The sequence below is a fragment of the Electrona antarctica genome (genome assembly GCF_951216825.1).
Source record: "Electrona antarctica genome assembly, chromosome: 20".
NCBI lineage: Eukaryota > Metazoa > Chordata > Actinopteri > Myctophiformes > Myctophidae > Electrona > Electrona antarctica.
Window position 1 is genome coordinate 11,900,318 of NC_136801.1, and position 20,374 is coordinate 11,920,691.

Sequence of the window (20,374 nt, forward strand, 5' to 3'; positions counted from 1 at the left end):
AAGACGCCATCGAGGACAGCCGGTGCCCGCCGACTGTCAAGAAGGCCCCAAACAAAAGACGTGCTCCACCTGGGGATGCGGGAACACGATGTCGGGCAAAGACGGGCATCACGAGTGCATGTATTGTCTCGGCCTCACCCACACCCGTGAGTCCATGGAGGAAATCGGTCCCGTTTGCCTCCATTGTGAGAAAATGGACGACGACGTCCTAAACAACAGGCTCGGACGTGTCCAAAGGTATTATGACAACTTTGCTGCCCACGGACTCCGAGAGAGGAGCCCCACTCCTCCCCCGCGACGAGCTCGCATACAAGTCCCGCCAAGGGGACAACGAGCTACCCCGAGACAGAGGCTCGACTACTCGGGCAACAGAGCCCCAACCGGAGCCTCTTCTTCAAGAGCAGCACCTGCCGGCGCTAGCCGAGACAGGTACGCTACTTCAGCCTCTGCAACCAGGGCTCACGAGGCCACTGATTACGAGGCTCATGGCGCGAGGCCAAGGGATACCTTCGCACCGCGCCGCTCTTCCCCAGCTCCACGTGCTCGACAACACGTCGTGCAGGCCACCATTGAGTGCCCGCCCAGACATACAGCTAGACGCAGACAGCCTGCTGTTGCACCCAGCTATATGGTGGACCGCCTGGACCCATCCCCAGACCGCGCAATGTCTCCCGGTGGGGAGCATTGGACTACCAGGGAGGAAGGGGAGCTTCGTGATGACGAGCTCCCTTCCTTCCAGGAGCAACTCCAGGACTACCACGTCCTGGACGAGGCCTACGCGGACGAGCGAGATGGCCATGATGACCTCTCCCCCGGGGACTACGTCAGCACCACTCGTCGCCCCTTCGACGACCTGGATGCCATGGAAATACAGGAGCACCAGCAAGCCAGGGCTCCTGTCCCCCCGCCTCCTGTACCCCCCATGGATGACTCCAATATTTACGAGATATACAGGAAGGCTAGTGCACGTTGTAACCACACATGGCCTAAGTCAACTGTCAAGGTACTACCATGGGAAGGCAGGACTGATGAGTCCGCCCCCCCCCCTGCACCTAGAAGACAGAAGCTCCCTATGGCACAGGGCTTCGAGGAGGCCATGATGCACGCCTGGGACGAACCCCTCCTGAAGGTGGATTTTCCCAAGGCCAGCGCCAAGGGGCCCAACGACATACCAGATAAACAAACCCTCGCCATAGACTTCATGCCAGCTATGGACAAGGCTATAGCGGCCTACCTGGCCAACCCTGCAGCTCCTAGAGTGGATCACCACGTAAAGGAACCGCAGCTCCTGTCCAGCAGCGTGAGGGAAGCCTCAAAACTGAACAAGTGGCAGTATGCACACATGTCATTCGTGGCGAAGGCCCTCAATGCAGGAGCACTTCTCCAGGGTTCCATGAAGAGCCTCCTCATTGAGATGGGACAGAAGTCCATTAAAGTCCAGCTAGCGGAACTGCCAGAAGACCTGGCCGAGTTACGCCGCTTGAATCACGAGATGGCCACCCTCCAGAGGGACTCCACTCTCCACAACGCCAAGGCAATGGCATGTTCCATCCTCCAGGAGAGATGGCGTTGGGTCGATCAGACCAGCGCCATCTCCCTGGAGACAAAGAAAGAGTTTGTGGCTGGAAATATCCACCCAGACAGTATGTTTAAGGACGCTCTGGCCAAAATGTCAGAGACCATCCAACAGCTCGAGTCCTCCACCAAGACGATGAAGGCGCTCGAACCGCTGGCCAACCAGGCCGCCCCGGTAGGCCGCCCCAAGGCTAAGAAGGCACCCTGGAAGGCCAAGACCGATGACAAACCCAGGTCCCAGGACCGGAGCGGAGATAGACAGCGACAGCCTGCAGGCCGAGGCAGAGCAGACCGCCGCACCTCTCCGCCGCCCTACAAGGCCAGGAGCGCTCCCAGAGGCCGAGGCCAGGGGAAGCGCAAATGACCTGCCCGGGCCGGGTCATCTTCCCCACCACACTCAGAGTTCAAGGCCAGAGGTGGGGATCACAGATCTCACCTCAGAGCCTGCGCTGAAGCGCTTAAGGGGGCCTGTACACAGTGCTGTGAGCACCGTTGTACAGACCCCCAAAATTGTTATGTGCAATTCACATGTGTATGTTTTTCCACGTTGTTCAATAAAGAAAACAAAAAAACTAAAAACACAAAAAACAATAAAACCAACTCTGAAGGGCATAGGCCCAGTGGGAAAGATAACCCACACTGTGACAGCTTTAGCTGTCACAGTCCAAAAACTCCACGCCAATTTTTTCCAAACTCAATACCGGAAAAATTCACTAGAGGGAGACATTTCACACAAAGTAAGTCTTCCCCTAGGCAGGCCTTGCACCACGCTGACAAGCACAGGGAACCCTTTGTCACGTCATCTGTCACAATGGCGGATATCCGGGGCTTCCCCGTGGATAATCCGTACAATTCAGACAGGATACAGGCTTCAGTTCGCCTCGAAACCGCCCACTTCCAGGAAAATTATTTTCTCAGAAGCGAGCGGGCAAAAGGCCGCCATTCTGCAAGAGGAAATCAATTCATTAATGCAGAAAGGCGCCATCACAGAGGTGGCCCTCGACCAATCAATGAACGGTTTTTACTCCCGCTATTTCTTGGTAAAGAAAAAGGGGGGCGGACTCCGTCCCATTCTAGACCTGAGGGCATTGAATCGTCACTTAAAAAAGCTGCGATTCAAAATGCTTACTCCACCAGTCCTCCTACGCCTATTTCGCGAAGGGGACTGGTTTACGTCGATAGACCTGCAAGACGCATATTTCCACATTCCGATTTACCCGCCGCACAGAAAATTTCTGCGCTTCGGGTTCAGAGGAAAAGTGTACGAGTACACAGTCCTTCCCTTCGGAATGTCACTGAGTCCCAGAGTCTTCATAAAGTGCACCGCGGCAGCTATCGCTCCGCTCCGACAGCAAGGGATCCGTCTCGCTACATACGTAGACGACTGGATCCTACTTGCAGACTCTCCACGAGAAGCACTGTCGCACACACATCGTGTGCTCAGCCACCTCGACTCGCTTGGGTTTATAATAAACCACGAGAAGAGCATGCTTATGCCAACACAGTCAATAGACTTTATAGGCATAACACTGAACTCAATCTCTTACACGGCCCGCCTGAGCCAAGAGAGAATAGACGCAACACTGCAGTGCGTGACGTCATTCAAAAGGGGACGCTCGATTCCTTTTCATGCATGCCTCCGGATGGCGGGGTTAATGGCCTCTGCGGTCTATTTAATCCGCCTAGCAAGGCTACATATGAGACCTTTCCAACGATGGATAGGCTCTCTACATGTACCAATGCACCGTCGGCACCAGAAGGTAACAGTAACATCACAATGCATACTAGCCCTTCAATGGTGGTCAGACAGGAAAACCCTCTCAGAGGGCGTCCCCATGGGAAAGCCTCTGATCAGGAAAGTCATCACTACAGACGCCAGCATGACAGGCTGGGGAGCCACGATGGAAGGACTCACAGCCAGAGGTTTATGGTTGGGGCCACTACGTGCCCTTCACATAAATTACTTAGAGCTCATGGCAGTCTTCCTCGCCCTGAAACACTTCGAGCAGCGCATCCTGGGTTGCCATGTCCTAGTCAGGACAGACAACACCACGGCCATGTGCTACATCAACAGACAAGGTGGACTCAGGTCCCCTCGTCTTCATCAACTGGCTCAGAAACTGATCCTGTGGTGCAACACACGCGTCCTCTCAATAGTAGCGTGTCACGTCCCAGGTCTTCTGAACACAGGGGCAGACCTGCTGTCCAGAGGACCTCTCCGCTACTCAGACTGGTCACTACACCCTCATGCAGTGGCCCAGGTCTGGAGCAGGTTTGGGAAATCCAAGGTGGATCTCTTTGCCACAGAGGAGAACACGAAGTGTCCCCTCTTCTTCGCAATCAGGGGACCATCAACGTTGGGGCTAGACGCTCTGTCACACCAATGGCCCAAAACCCTTCTCTACGCCTTTCCCCCGCTATCCCTCATCAGCCCCACTCTGGACAGAGTGAGGACTCAGGGTCTGAAGGTGCTCCTAATAGCCCCGTCGTGGGGGGTCTGGAGGTCGGAAATAACCCCTCTCCTCTACGACCAGCCGTGGAGAATTCCCCTTCGAGCGGATCTCCTCTCTCAAGCGAGGGGGGAGATCTTCCACCCTCACCCCCAGGACCTAGACCTATGGGTCTGGCCCGTCAAAGGGTGATGTTGACTGCCGTGGGTCTACCTCCGAACGTAATCGAAACGATTCAGAAAGGCAGAGCCCAGTCAACAAGGGACCGTTACGACACAGCCTGGCGCGTCTTCGAGCATTGGTGCTCACGAAGACCAGACCAAACAGTCCCCTACCAGGCCTCAGTGATCGACGTCCTGTCATTCCTGCAGGAGCTCCTAGACAACGGTCTAGGCCTCTCCTCAGTCAAGGTCCATTTGGCGGCAATCTCTGCCTGCCACCCAGGCTTTGATAACCAGACGGTGTGGAAGCACCCGCTGGTAAAACAATTCATGAAGGGTGTACGCAGGGAACATAGGACATGCAGATCCCTCGTTCCCTCGTGGGATTTGTCCCTGGTTCTAAAGGCGCTGGCTACAGCACCCTTTGAACCACTACAAACCGTGAGCCTCAAGCTCCTAACCCTGAAGGTGGCTCTCCTGATCGCACTCACGACAGCAAAAAGGGTCAGCGACCTACATGCGCTCTCGATCTCTCCAGACTGCATGAGGTTCGATGAGGGGTCGACCAAGGTCACCCTAAAGGCAAACCCCGCCTTCATTCCCAAAAATGCTCTCTCAGTGTGTGTGCCAGTGAACCTACAGGCTTTCCATCCCCCGCCGTTCTCCTCTGACGAAGACAGCAGGCTTAATTGCCTCTGCCCAGTCAGAGCTTTACGCATATACGCGGATAGACTGGCTCCCTTCAGACAAGGAAGCCAACTCTTTGTGTCCTGGGGTGCCAGGACCAAAGGAAAGCCCGTCACGAAGGTCACTATCTCTAACTGGATAGTGGAAGCCATCCGTCTGGCCTACACTAGCCAAGGCGTGGATTCCCCTCAAGCCCTGAGGGCCCACTCCACAAGAGGTGTGGCAGCTTCCTGGGCACTCTACAAGGGTGTCTCCATTCAGGAAGTCTGCACAGCAGCAAGCTGGTCTACACCCTCGACTTTCGCCACATACTATAACCTAGATGTGGCAGCGCCTTCGCTAGCGCACGCGGTCTTGGGGGCCGCTGCTCAGTAAGGCATCAGGGCAGCATAGCGCTGCCTCCTGCCCTCCACAAGGACTAGGTTCTGGACCCAAAAGGGTCCGAGCCCCTCCCAAAAGGTTTACCTGGGACCCACTGGAAGTTCAGGTCACGGGAGTTCATAAAGTCCCATAAACGAAAGGTATTTCGTGAAATTTCTATATAATACAACGTTAAAGGTTACTTTAGTAACCACGGTTGTATATATAAATTGAACGAAATACCTTTCGTGGAACGCCCTTCTGTTCTCTAAAGCAGAAGAAAAGTTCCGAATGAGGGCTGACGTAGCCACGCAGGTATCTATACGGGATAGGCGTGGCTTCCTACGTCACCCTTAGAGCCCAGGACAGCGAAAATTCTAGAATTTTCTGTCCTGGGAGTACATAAAATAATGTTCTGCAGCTAGGTTTTGAAGGAAACCTACCCATAAACGAAAGGTATTTCGTTCAATTTATATATACAACCGTGGTTACTAAAGTAACCTTTAACGTTTCCGAGGCTACATCATTATTGACAACGCATAACCCCGAACCAGTGCTTAAGCACATCCTTCATTACACTTGTGTCGTGAGCTTGTATAATTGCCATTTCCGGCGTGTTCACCGCCGTACATATGATGGAGCATAAATTAAGCATCATCGTTGTTTTATACTTTTTGAAATATTCTTTTCTATTTTAGAGCATCAGTGTAGATTATCATCACGTTAAAGTAGAATCCTTTAGGCATCTTAAAACAGCCTCATTGTTTCATTTGACTGATTGCACACTAATAAAGGGACGAGGAGTATAAGGTCCTAGGGGTCGAGGAACTGCATCTTGAATCGGACAGGACACTTCCTGATCGCCTCATATCTGGCGCCTGGAGGAAAGGGCCTTAATGACCTTTACGGTGACATCATAGGCAGCACGGATTGAACGCTTTAGAGCTGCAGCTGCTGCTGCATAGATGGAAGTGTGTGAGACCCTATACTATGGGGCATGAAATGCAATGATAATGGGGAGGTTAAAGTGGAGGCAGTGAGGAGGGGGGTCAGACAGTGGATAGTTGAAATGGGGGGGCAGAGCTGGAGAGTGTGAAGAAGAAGGGATAGCAGGTAATTAAGAGCGTGAAGAAGTGAAAGAAGCCGCTCTCGGTTAAGTTAGCCGTCAAGCTGACACAGGAATCAGAGGAGAGCAAGATAAAGCCTCAGTCTTATTCTCTTTACTCCATCTCTTTGCACCTTTTGTCCTTGGCAGTCACACACGATTACAAAAAGCCATACTATTAGTATTAGTGTACTGTATTGTACTGTATACGTCATGGCTTGTGTATAATGGTAGCGCGAAATAAGGCGGAGACAGTTTAAAGAAAAGCAATAGAAGAACCTTCTTTATGAGAACTGCAAGGACGGTCGGAAGCCTACACAAACCAACAGCTCTTGGTTCTTAGAAAGCCCTCATTCAGTTTTACAAAATGGAGGATTTCTGAGCATGTGTCAAGGATGAGTGCAGGTTAATTTCTCTGGTTTGGCCTATGTTTTCCGCGGGAGATCAAACAATACGCTAACCTTGCTCACTCTCGACTAATCCTTTGTGTGCAGACTGTCTTTGTTGTGAGTTGGCTTCGTATTTCCATTTCCGTCAGTGCATGGTCTGCACTGACGTGTGTGGTCTGTCTTTATTTTATTATTTGTATTGAAGTTTGCACATTCAAGGACAGACAAAACAACAACAACGCCAACATTCATGTAGTAGTGTATAGAATTCTGAGATGAACATGGTCTGACTTAAACTAATACCAATCAATCATGTTTCATAATGATGAAACCATTCAGTGTTTCTGAAGTTGTGCTGAAAAAAGAAAAACAAAGAAAAAGTCTATTCCAGTGATGTCACTGAATAAAAGCCATGGATGGGTAACAAGTTAACAACTGTTACATACTGTTTTTTTAGAACTGTCCTTGGTCCTTGGTGGGGAGGAATCAGTTGGCATACCAACTACATTGGGATGGGGAAAAAAGTATTGTAAAAAACAAGGCAGTCTAGTAAGCAACACATCAGTAACTATTATAACCCTTATGAGATGTAGGTGTGCCCAGAGCCAAGGGTGTGCTAATGTGCAAGCATAGATACGCACACCTAAATCTAGTTTTATTATCTGCAGCTGTGTTGCTTACATCACAGTGTAGTACTACTATAAAGTCAGCCCTATGCAGCCTGCTTTGTTTTTATCCTCCTGTCTTTAAAAAAAATCACACCTGTGTGAACTGAGTGGTGCAACTCCCCTCTCCCCCTGCCTCTCTCTCTCTCTCTCTCTCTCTCTTTAATTAGCACTAGGCAACAGTGCAACACTATCTCTCTCTCTCTGTTTCTGGCACAACAGCGCCACTTTTGCCCCTACTGGTACTCATAGTCACATAGCCACACACATAGTCACATAGGTTAACACAGACATTGCTGTTCCTTGGGAGTGGTTGCACCACTCAATAATCCAAACCAGAACACATACTATGAAATCAGTCTTAGGGTTTCACTTTCACGCTCATTTTAGTTTCATTGTTGCTGGTAGCTACTGGCCTACAGCCCTATAGTACTCATTCCTTCTACCCAGTTTAGTCTTTTGAATAACACACCATTTAGTTTTATTCCTATTTAAGGTCAACTGAAATTGTTTAGTCTAAGTCTAGTCTTTTAGTCTAGACTAAATATCAAAATATTTAGTCTTAGGTCGCATTCACAACGTCAACTGAAATTGTTTAGTCTAAGTCTAGTCTTTTAGTCTAGACTAGTAAATATCAAAATACAGTGTGGGTGTGTGCCACTGCCGCGTGTGCGTGCGTCACTGTTCTTTTGGGCACCCCGCACATGGCCAACGCACAGCGCAGACGGGAGCGCAAAATGATCCGAAGTTTACAATCTGTATTCCCAGAGTCCCATTGATGATCCGATCACCATATACAATTATGCATATTCCATTTAGCCCATGTTAGCTATAGGCTAGTTTATAGATCATGCTGTGCTTAATTTTGAAGTATTTATATTTAAACAAGATGAGGAAAGACTCACTTGGATCCCCACACACAGTGACAGCCCTCCATGTTTATGCACAGAATATTCTGTACACAGTGCAGTGTCTTATGTATTTCCTTAAGCAATTGATTAATGTGCTCATCTGGACATATTTTGATGAGGGCTTGGGTCTCCTCATTTGACCACGTCTATCCATGGTAACGGCCCTAACGGGACATCTTTGCGCTGCGTAAAATATATCTTCTCAGTCTCCAACTGTGTTTACTCCTCATTCATCCACCAGTTTTGCTTAATTTCCTTTATTTGAATCGGATTGCATTCACACCTGCAGTGAATTGAAGTCAGGTGCGCTTGGAAACTAAGCGAAACCCGTTTTTTGGCGAAGTAGAATGCGGTTGTTAAATCCACATCAGAATTCGAATGAGCCTTCACACTTGCCAAACAAAGTGCACTGTCAATTATTAGACAGTGGACTCATGATAGAAATATATTCACTACTCCTTTTAATAGTCCACATTCTAAAATACATTTTAAACATTTAAAACATTTAAAAGTGTTAAAACAGCAATATTTTTTAAATAGTCCCATTCTGTCCCCACATGGTTGAAAAACTAAAAAATAATAATAGTGTTCAACTTATGAGCTGAAACTTTGAACACTTCAGTTAAAAACTAACACCTTGATCTGTACATAGACATGCACTTTCATCTTCAGCTCTGGGAACACCAAAAACCTCCAAATGAATGAAAAGCACAGATCAAAGGGGACAGAGCAGAAGCTATTTCAGGGGCATCGTGATCTTTACAAAAACAAATTAATACCAGTGACGTGACAAGTTCTTGGAGAGGAGCCGCGCGCATAGCGCTCATTAGCTCACAGGGGGAGGAGGGGGAGTGGCGAGGGAAGAAACGAGGGAGGAATTTACTCGTATTTCTGTGGACACATTTGTGGTGGAGTTTGCTGGCATTTCCGTGGGTCTGTCGGTGGAATTAACAGGTTCTTCTGAATCTATGGGCTTGTTGTCTGAGCACTTGACTGGCGTGTCTGTGGTGGGGAGCGTATCTTTGGTGGGCGGCGTGTCTGTATATTTGAGTCTTTTCCTTTCTTCTGTCTGTGTGGCCATCACGTCGTCCGCCATGGGTGTCACGGTGAAATAGCTGGTGTGCTGGAACTTGATCACTTCGTTACCCCAGCTCGTCCACCCGGGCTGAAGGCTTCGGGCAAACAGCTCCAGACACTGGGCTTCAGCACCTACGTATGGTCTCAGTACCTCTATTAAAATGATGTATGGGAGACCAGAAAGAGGATGAAAGATTGCAAACTCACAATGTAATAATAATAATAATAATAGATCTCATTGCTGCAATCATTTCTCTACACTGCAGTGGTTCCCAAACTATTTAACTCGAGACCCAAAAGAGGTTTGCCCGGGACATAGCAAATCTACAATGTGCCACATTGCGAGCTTTTCTTTTTTAAATGAAAATTATTTCATGAAATACTTGTTTCAATCAATCAATCAATCAATCAATCAATCAATCAATCAATGCTTTATTTCAGACCCAGGGTGATCCATATCACAGAAGAGTAAGTGTTTGTTGGTCTCTCTACACTAGATTCTGTGTAGCACTGTTTAGTTTTAGTCATAGTCTTTCGAATACAATTCCATTTAGTTTTAGTCACATTTTAGTCATCTGAAATGTTTTAGTGTTAGTCTTGACAAAAATAAGATTTTAGTCCACTAAATCTACAGTTAGCCAACAAAAATGATCTTAGTGGGCCGTGATGGCGTCGTAATGTCTGATTTATACTTAGCTGCATGCCGAAAATAGCAGATCTACTTGTACTACTATTTTTAATCTGCCCTTTCTGGGCAAGGTTTTAGAAAAATGTATCTTTCATCAATTGGATGTGTTTCTACAGAACTATAAGGTGCATAACCAATTCCAATCTGGCTTTAGGAAAGGTCACAGCACAGAAACAGCACTTGTAAAAGTAATTAATGATAGTCTGCTGCCAAGAAAAATTTATCCGTTCTCTTACTTCTTGATCTAACGGCTGCATTTGACACGATTGATCATTCAATTTTAGTACGTAATACGAGCACTGGATAGGTTTGTCTGGTCCCTGTCCTGGTTTTCCTCCTACCTAACAAACAGAAGTTATGTTGTCAATCTAGCTGAGTTTGACTCAGACAAACACGACATCGGTTCTGGTATTCCACAGGTCTCGATTCTTGGTCCTCTATTGTTCTCCCTGTACATACTGCCGTTGGGTGAACTTATTACCAATCACGTCAATTTCCATTTCTATGCTGATGATACCCAACTACCGGTATATCTTTCTGTAGCTCTAGATGATCCCTGTGCTTTGTTGTTGACCTGTCTGTCTAGCATCAAATGCTGGATGAGTGAGAACTTTCTCAAGCTAAATGAGGATAAAGGCTCATAATAGTCTGGATTTTCGGTGGTTAGGTGACCACCGAACTACAACATGACGTCACGAGCCGTGGTGAAGAGCAAACCACCACCACCGCTCCAGCCCTTCTCTCTGTTTTTACTCACCACCGCTCAACGATATTTCAGCTCCGGTGGTCAGCTCACCACCGGAGCGGTGGTCACCTCACCACCGAAAATCCAGACTATGAATAGGCCTTTAGACAGAAGTTCTCATAATCGGTTCTAGTGAGCAGAAATAATCAATAATAAGCACTGTACCTGACTGTAGAAAGTAACAGTACAGTAAAGAACTTGGGGGTCATTATTGATTCTGAATTGAATTTTAATTCACACATAAATCATGTTACCAAGATTGCCTTTTTTCACCTTAGAAATATTGCACGAATCAGAGCCTATTTGTCATTGGACGATGCAAAAACGCAAATCCACGCCTTTGTTTTTTCTCGGCTTGATTACTGCAATGCACTTCTTTCTGGACTGCCTATAAGAAATCAACTGATAGATTACAACATATTACTCCAGTTTTAGCTTCACTGCATTGGCTTCCGGTTGTTTTTACTAAATATTTTACTTGTTTATAAAGCTCTCAATGGTCTCGCACCTTCCTACCTACATGACTGCCTACCTTATTTACATTTAAATTATTACATTATGAGCCCTTATTACATTATGAGCAGTTATTACATTATCCCCAGTTCAAAATATGATTATTTTGGAAGGTCAGAGCCTGAAAATGTTGAGAACCACTGCTCTACATACATCAGTGGTTGTATTATATAGAAATTTCACGAAATACCTTTCGTTTATGGGTAGGTTTCCTTCAAAACCTAGCTGCAGAACATTATTTTATGTACTCCCAGGACAGAAAATTCTAGAATTTTCGCTGTCCTGGGCTCTAAGGGTGACGTAGGAAGCCACGCCTATCCCGTATAGATACCTGCGTGGCTACGTCAGCCCTCATTCAACTTTTCTTCTGCTAAGCTGCGAGAACGAACTTTAACATTCCAGTGTGTGCAGGGTAATATATCTCGCAAACTCGGCCGAGAGATTAATTCTTTAGGACCGTGAGATCTCTGGCACACTCTCGAAGCAAACAGAAGGATACTTCTCGAGAAAAAAAGCCGAACTTCGACACAAGTGAGTTCTAGGCAACTTGTTGCTACGCTAGCTTGTCGAAAAAACAGCTCGCGCCTCTTTTTCTCTCTCGCTAAAGCTAGCGTTTGTTAGCTTAAAGCTATCCATAGTTAGCTTAGCGCTACTAGGCAGATACGCCTGTGGTCTACTATTACACGCCACGAGGAAGATAAACCTGTGGCTGTTAAGCACTCGGACTCCTCTCTCTACAAGCAACCATGTCGCTGACGAGGGAGACCCAGCCCGGGGAAAGACGCCATCGAGGACAGCCGGTGCCCGCCGACTGTCAAGAAGGCCCCAAACAAAAGACGTGCTCCACCTGGGGATGCGGGAACACGATGTCGGGCAAAGACGGGCATGACGAGTGCATGTATTGTCTCGGCCTCACCCACACCCGTGAGTCCATGGAGGAAATCGGTCCCGTTTGCCTCCATTGTGAGAAAATGGACGACGACGTCCTAAACAACAGGCTCGGACGTGTCCAAAGGTATTATGACAACTTTGCCGCCCACGGACTCCGAGAGAGGAGCCCCACTCCTCCCCCGCGACGAGCTCGCATACAAGTCCCGCCAAAGGGGCTTTGGCCCCGCGTCACCACCGGAGAGGGACAACGAGCTACCCCGAGACAGAGGCTCGACTACTCGGGCAACAGAGCCCCAACCGGAGCCTCTTCTTCAAGAGCAGCACCTGCCGGCGCTAGCCGAGACAGGTACGCTACTTCAGCCTCTGCAACCAGGGCTCACGAGGCCACTGATTACGAGGCTCATGGCGCGAGGCCAAGGGATACCTTCGCACCGCGCCGCTCTTCCCCAGCTCCACGTGCTCGACAACACGTCGTGCAGGCCACCATTGAGTGCCCGCCCAGACATACAGCTAGACGCAGACAGCCTGCCGTTGCACCCAGCTATATGGTGGACCGCCTGGACCCTTCCCCAGACCGCGCAATGTCTCCCGGTGGGGAGCATTGGACTACCAGGGAGGAAGGGGAGCTTCGTGATGACGAGCTCCCTTCCTTCCAGGAGCAACTCCAGGACTACCACGTCCTGGACGAGGCCTACGCGGACGAGCGAGATGGCCATGATGACCTCTCCCCCGGGGACTACGTCAGCACCACTCGTCGCCCCTTCGACGACCTGGATGCCATGGACATACAGGAGCACCAGCAAGCCAGGGCTCCTGTCCCCCCGCCTCCTGTACCCCCCATGGATGACTCCAATATTTACGAGATATACAGGAAGGCTAGTGCACGTTGTAACCACACATGGCCTAAGTCAACTGTCAAGGTACTACCATGGGAAGGCAGGACTGATGAGTCCGCCCCCCCCCCTGCACCTAGAAGACAGAAGCTCCCTATGGCACAGGGCTTCGAGGAGGCCATGATGCACGCCTGGGACGAACCCCTCCTGAAGGTGGATTTTCCCAAGGCCAGCGCCAAGGGGCCCAACGACATACCAGATAAACAAACCCTCGCCATAGACTTCATGCCAGCTATGGACAAGGCTATAGCGGCCTACCTGGCCAACCCTGCAGCTCCTAGAGTGGATCACCACGTAAAGGAACCGCAGCTCCTGTCCAGCAGCGTGAGGGAAGCCTCAAAACTGAACAAGTGGCAGTATGCACACATGTCATTCGTGGCGAAGGCCCTCAATGCAGGAGCACTTCTCCAGGGTTCCATGAAGAGCCTCCTCATTGAGATGGGACAGAAGTCCATTAAAGTCCAGCTAGCGGAACTGCCAGAAGACCTGGCCGAGTTACGCCGCCTGAATCACGAGATGGCCACCCTCCAGAGGGACTCCACTCTCCACAACGCCAAGGCAATGGCATGTTCCATCCTCCAGGAGAGATGGCGTTGGGTCGATCAGACCAGCGCCATCTCCCTGGAGACAAAGAAAGAGTTTGTGGCTGGAAATATCCACCCAGACAGTATGTTTAAGGACGCTCTGGCCAAGATGTCAGAGACCATCCAACAGCTCGAGTCCTCCACCAAGACGATGAAGGCGCTCGAACCGCTGGCCAACCAGGCCGCCCCGGTAGGCCGCCCCAAGGCTAAGAAGGCACCCTGGAAGGCCAAGACCGATGACAAACCCAGGTCCCAGGACCGGAGCGGAGATAGACAGCGACAGCCTGCAGGCCGAGGCAGAGCAGACCGCCGCACCTCTCCGCCGCCCTACAAGGCCAGGAGCGCTCCCAGAGGCCGAGGCCAGGGGAAGCGCAAATGACCTGCCCGGGCCGGGTCATCTTCCCCACCACACTCAGAGTTCAAGGCCAGAGGTGGGGATCACAGATCTCACCTCAGAGCCTGCGCTGAAGCGCTTAAGGGGGCCTGTACACAGTGCTGTGAGCACCGTTGTACAGACCCCGAAAATTGTTATGTGCAATTCACATGTGTATGTTTTTCCACGTTGTTCAATAAAGAAAACAAAAAAACAAAAAACACAAAAAACAATAAAACCAACTCTGAAGGGCATAGGCCCAGTGGGAAAGATAACCCACACTGTGACAGCTTTAGCTGTCACAGGCCAAGAACTCCACGCCAATTTTTTCCAAACTCAATACCGAAAAAATTCACTAGAGGGAGACATTTCACACAAAGTAAGTCTTCCCCTAGGCAGGCCATGCACCACGCTGACAAGCACAGGGAACCCTTTGTCACGTCATCTGTCACAATGGCGGATATCCGGGGCTTCCCCGTGGATAATCCGTACAATTCAGACAGGATACAGGCTACAGTTCGCCTCGAAACCGCCCACTTCCAGGAAAATTATTTTCTCAGAAGCGAGCGGGCAAAAGGCCGCCATTCTGCAAGAGGAAATCAACTCATTAATGCAGAAAGGCGCCATCACAGAGGTGGCCCTCGACCAATCAATGAACGGTTTTTACTCCCGCTATTTCTTGGTAAAGAAAAAGGGGGGCGGACTCCGTCCCATTCTAGACCTGAGGGCATTGAATCGTCACTTAAAAAAGCTGCGATTCAAAATGCTTACTCCACCAGTCCTCCTACGCCTAATTCGCGAAGGGGACTGGTTTACGTCAATAGACCTGCAGGACGCATATTTCCACATTCCGATTTACCCGCCGCACAGAAAATTTCTGCGCTTCGGGTTCAGAGGAAAAGTGTACGAGTACACAGTCCTTCCCTTCGGAATGTCACTGAGTCCCAGAGTCTTCATAAAGTGCACCGCGGCAGCTATCGCTCCGCTCCGACAGCAAGGGATCCGTCTCGCTACATACGTAGACGACTGGATCCTACTTGCAGACTCTCCACGAGAAGCACTGTCGCACACACATCGTGTGCTCAGCCACCTCGACTCGCTTGGGTTTATAATAAACCACGAGAAGAGCATGCTTATGCCAACACAGTCAATAGACTTTATAGGCATAACACTGAACTCAATCTCTTACACGGCCCGCCTGAGCCAAGAGAGAATAGACGCAACACTGCAGTGCGTGGCGTCATTCAAAAGGGGACGCTCGATTCCTTTTCATGCATGCCTCCGGATGGCGGGGTTAATGGCCTCTGCGGTCTATTTAATCCGCCTAGCAAGGCTACATATGAGACCTTTCCAACGATGGATAGGCTCTCTACATGTACCAATGCACCGTCGGCACCAGAAGGTAACAGTAACATCACAATGCATACTAGCCCTTCAATGGTGGTCAGACAGGAAAACCCTCTCAGAGGGCGTCCCCATGGGAAAGCCTCTGATCAGGAAAGTCATCACTACAGACGCCAGCATGACAGGCTGGGGAGCCACGATGGAAGGACTCACAGCCAGAGGTTTATGGTTGGGGCCACTACGTGCCCTTCACATAAATTACTTAGAGCTCATGGCAGTCTTCCTCGCCCTGAAACACTTCGAGCAGCGCATCCTGGGTTGCCATGTCCTAGTCAGGACAGACAACACCACGGCCATGTGCTACATCAACAGACAAGGTGGACTCAGGTCCCCTCGTCTTCATCAACTGGCTCAGAAACTGATCCTGTGGTGCAACACACGCGTCCTCTCAATAGTAGCGTGTCACGTCCCAGGTCTTCTGAACACAGGGGCAGACCTGCTGTCCAGAGGACCTCTCCGCTACTCAGACTGGTCACTACACCCTCATGCAGTGGCCCAGGTCTGGAGCAGGTTTGGGAAATCCAAGGTGGATCTCTTTGCCACAGAGGAGAACACGAAGTGTCCCCTCTTCTTCGCAATCAGGGGACCATCAACGTTGGGGCTAGACGCTCTGTCACACCAATGGCCCAAAACCCTTCTCTACGCCTTTCCCCCGCTATCCCTCATCAGCCCCACTCTGGACAGAGTGAGGACTCAGGGTCTGAAGGTGCTCCTAATAGCCCCGTCGTGGGGGGTCTGGAGGTCGGAAATAACCCCTCTCCTCTACGACCAGCCGTGGAGAATTCCCCTTCGAGCGGATCTCCTCTCTCAAGCGAGGGGGGAGATCTTCCACCCTCACCCCCAGGACCTAGACCTATGGGTCTGGCCCGTCAAAGGGTGATGTTGACTGCCGTGGGTCTACCTCCGAACGTAATCGAAACGATTCAGAAAGGCAGAGCCCAGTCAACAAGGGACCGTTACGACACAGCCTGGCGCGTCTTCGAGCATTGGTGCTCACGAAGACCAGACCAAACAGTCCCCTACCAGGCCTCAGTGATCGACGTCCTGTCATTCCTGCAGGAGCTCCTAGACAACGGTCTAGGCCTCTCCTCAGTCAAGGTCCATTTGGCGGCAATCTCTGCCTGCCACCCAGGCTTTGATAACCAGACGGTGTGGAAGCACCCGCTGGTAAAACAATTCATGAAGGGAACGCAGGGAACATAGGACATGCAGATCCCTCGTTCCCTCGTGGGATTTGTCCCTGGTTCTAAAGGCGCTGGCTACAGCACCCTTTGAACCACTACAAACCGTGAGCCTCAAGCTCCTAACCCTGAAGGTGGCTCTCCTGATCGCACTCACGACAGCAAAAAGGGTCAGCGACCTACATGCGCTCTCGATCTCTCCAGACTGCATGAGGTTCGATGAGGGGTCGACCAAGGTCACCCTAAAGGCAAACCCCGCCTTCATTCCCAAAAATGCTCTCTCAGTGTGTGTGCCAGTGAACCTACAGGCTTTCCATCCCCCGCCGTTCTCCTCTGACGAAGACAGCAGGCTTAATTGCCTCTGCCCAGTCAGAGCTTTACGCATATACGCGGATAGACTGGCTCCCTTCAGACAAGGAAGCCAACTCTTTGTGTCCTGGGGTGCCAGGACCAAAGGAAAGCCCGTCACGAAGGTCACTATCTCTAACTGGATAGTGGAAGCCATCCGTCTGGCCTACACTAGCCAAGGCGTGGATTCCCCTCAAGCCCTGAGGGCCCACTCCACAAGAGGTGTGGCAGCTTCCTGGGCACTCTACAAGGGTGTCTCCATTCAGGAAGTCTGCACAGCAGCAAGCTGGTCTACACCCTCGACTTTCGCCACATACTATAACCTAGATGTGGCAGCGCCTTCGCTAGCGCACGCGGTCTTGGGGGCCGCTGCTCAGTAAGGCATCAGGGCAGCATAGCGCTGCCTCCTGCTCTCCACAAGGACTAGGTTCTGGACCCAAAAGGGTCCGAGCCCCTCCCAAAAGGTTTACCTGGGACCCACTGGAAGTTCAGGTCACGGGAGTTCATAAAGTCCCATAAACGAAAGGTATTTCGTGAAATTTCTATATAATACAACGTTAAAGGTTACTTTAGTAACCACGGTTGTATATATAAATTGAACGAAATACCTTTCGTGGAACGCCCTTCTGTTCTCTAAAGCAGAAGAAAAGTTCCGAATGAGGGCTGACGTAGCCACGCAGGTATCTATACGGGATAGGCGTGGCTTCCTACGTCACCCTTAGAGCCCAGGACAGCGAAAATTCTAGAATTTTCTGTCCTGGGAGTACATAAAATAATGTTCTGCAGCTAGGTTTTGAAGGAAACCTACCCATAAACGAAAGGTATTTCGTTCAATTTATATATACAACCGTGGTTACTAAAGTAACCTTTAACGTTCTCAAACCTTTTAATTTGATTTCAAGTAGCCCCATCCAACAAATGGAACCAAATGGACCCCTGTTTAAGTGAAATTGAACCGTCCATTTGCGCACACTCAGAGTTACAGAACTGTCATGACTCATGGTCCATTTGGAACCCCCCAAGGAACCCTGTTCCTAAGGGTCCCTGGGCTCACCTCCACTTTGAGAACCGCTGTTATACATAACACTTTTGCTATAAACTGCTATTAGTTAGATATGAACATATCTATGATGGAAATTTAACCCTAGAAGAATGAAAAACTACTGAAAAGAAATCTGAGGTGATCACTTTTTAATTATTTTACCTCAAAGAGCTGCAATATGGATGTTCAATTGACTCAATAGGTTATTGCTATGTCAAGCAAGATAGTTTAGGATATTCACTGTACTGGAAGTACATTCAAGAACCGACTAAATACCCTTTTGGCAGCTGTATCTTATTTCACTCTACACAAATTGATTAGACAAAAATAGCGCATTGTGAGCTTGTAGATGCAAATTGTTGGCAAACGTTTGCCCCAGAATAGGGATACTGGGGGTTCAAGTGGTTAAACCAAAGTGGCACATTACGTTTTAAGCATATTTCGATTATTATTTTTGCCACAATAATTTAAAACTACATGAAAAGTACTTTTCATATCGTCGCCATCCCTAAAGTGATTGTTGTAACTGTATGAGCCCTCCACAGCATAATCAGATTTCTCAACTATAGCTACCCCAAAGATCAGTTTTAATATGGAATATCAGGAAAATGTCAGTCGCACGCGGAAGATGGCTGTAACTGAGAAAGTAATATAACACTTATTCTTCAGCAATTTCTTGGCCAAAGTCTGGTGCAATGTCCCCCCTCTCTCTCTCAGAGGCTTAATAGGGTAATTAGAGTTCTTCTTCCCCCTCCAACTTTGAGAGCTGAGTCACCGGTCGAGCCTGTCAAGAGGTGCAGGTTTGGCCTTTCCCTGACGATTGTCTCTCTGACGCGAAGAGAGAGAGAGAGAGAGAGAGAGAGAGAGAGAGAGAGAGAGAGAATGCGATCGTAGAGACCAGGTGTACGCTTGATGTGGAGAGCAGTGGTGGTAATAAAATACATTTACTCAAGTACTGTACTGTATGTACCTCAGTACATTTTTGAGGAACCTTTACTTTACGGGACTATTTACATTTTTCAATAATTTCAGTACTTCTAGTCTCTACTACATCGCAGAGGCAAATCATTAACTTTTTACTCCACTAAGATTATTTGAAAACTTTAGTTAGTAGTTACTTTGTTGATTTTGATTATTATTACAAAACATGCACTAACCACTTCAGTCATATATATATATATTCATTCTTAGACTATTTGAAAATGGCAGATCTACAGCTCACAATGCATCGTAGTGCGACATGATGTGAGCTTGTACATTTTTGTACTAGTATATTTGATTCACCTTTGTACTTTTACTCAAGTCAATTTACTGGACCTTTACCAGACCTTAACAGAGCATTTCCATTGCAGTATGTATTGACTGATTGATTGATTAACAGTCTGCAGAATTACAGTACACTAGCCCTTACCGTTGTGAGATATTGCCCCCCCCCCCTTGTGGCCGTGGGGGGTACTGCGCCCTGGGTGCGTTTTCGCATTTTTAATTCACTAATAAATTCATTATTAATTTATAATTGGAAAAAGGGCTTTGTTAAGACCTCCATATTATGGTCAATGCCTGTGTGAAAAGTGGGAGTGATTGGTGCAGACGGTGAGGAGCTATGGCAGTCACAGTGACACACAGACAGACAGACAGACATTGTCAGAATTATAGTATTATGATGATGATGATGATGATAGTATGATGATGATGATTATAGTATGATGATGATGATGATGATGATGATTTCAAGTGTACAACTCAATACAAAAATTGTTAACTGTGAGTGGACGACACCATAAAGCATTACACTTGTTTACAATAGGGCCCACCATTTTCAATTCATCAAAACATTTAGAGACGTACGAATATACACAACTATATAGTCAAAACAGGAAATCATCATAGAGGAGGTAAAAAGGGAAAAGAAACATATACAGTGAGGGGGAAAAGGGGTGGGTGGGGGATTCAGATTTTACGGGGGCCAGTTTCGAATTGCAGCCGTCCGTAGGTGCCCTTTGAGAGCAGTTTTGAAGGAGTCAAGGGATTCGCATGGCTTAATGACTGTTGGTAGGGCGTTCCACATTTTGGTGGCATAGGAGCGAAATTAATTTAGTCCCTTGTTTGTGCCGAATCTGGGTTGCACATGGTTTGTTGAACTCCCTCAGGATACTTTTGCTTAAGTTAAAAAAGTACTTTTTCTACTACTGCTGCGAGGCTGTGACTCCGAGGGCTTTGGAGCTCATTACTTTGCTGAGTGTTGGGTGTGAGTGTGAGAGAGGTGGCAGAGGTGTGCATGTGGACGGGGAAGTAAAACGTATCTGTCAAACGTGTGCAGCTTCTCCTGAAA

General features: G+C 48.7%; 1 protein-coding gene across 2 annotated transcripts in view; it reads right to left on the bottom strand.

The window, feature by feature from the left end:
* Positions 1-20,374, bottom strand: part of mettl4 (methyltransferase 4, N6-adenosine) — a 98,522-nt gene that overhangs the window by 70,456 nt on the left and 7,692 nt on the right. The window contains exon 9 of one of the 2 annotated variants that reach the window (XM_079489598.1): positions 8,748-9,533. The exons of the other annotated variant lie outside the window; for it this stretch is intronic. Within the exon in view, the coding sequence (XP_079345724.1) occupies positions 9,130-9,533 (404 nt within the window). The 3' untranslated portion in view covers positions 8,748-9,129. Of the gene's footprint in view, positions 1-8,747; positions 9,534-20,374 lie in introns of those variants that run through there. 2 annotated transcript variants of the gene reach the window in all.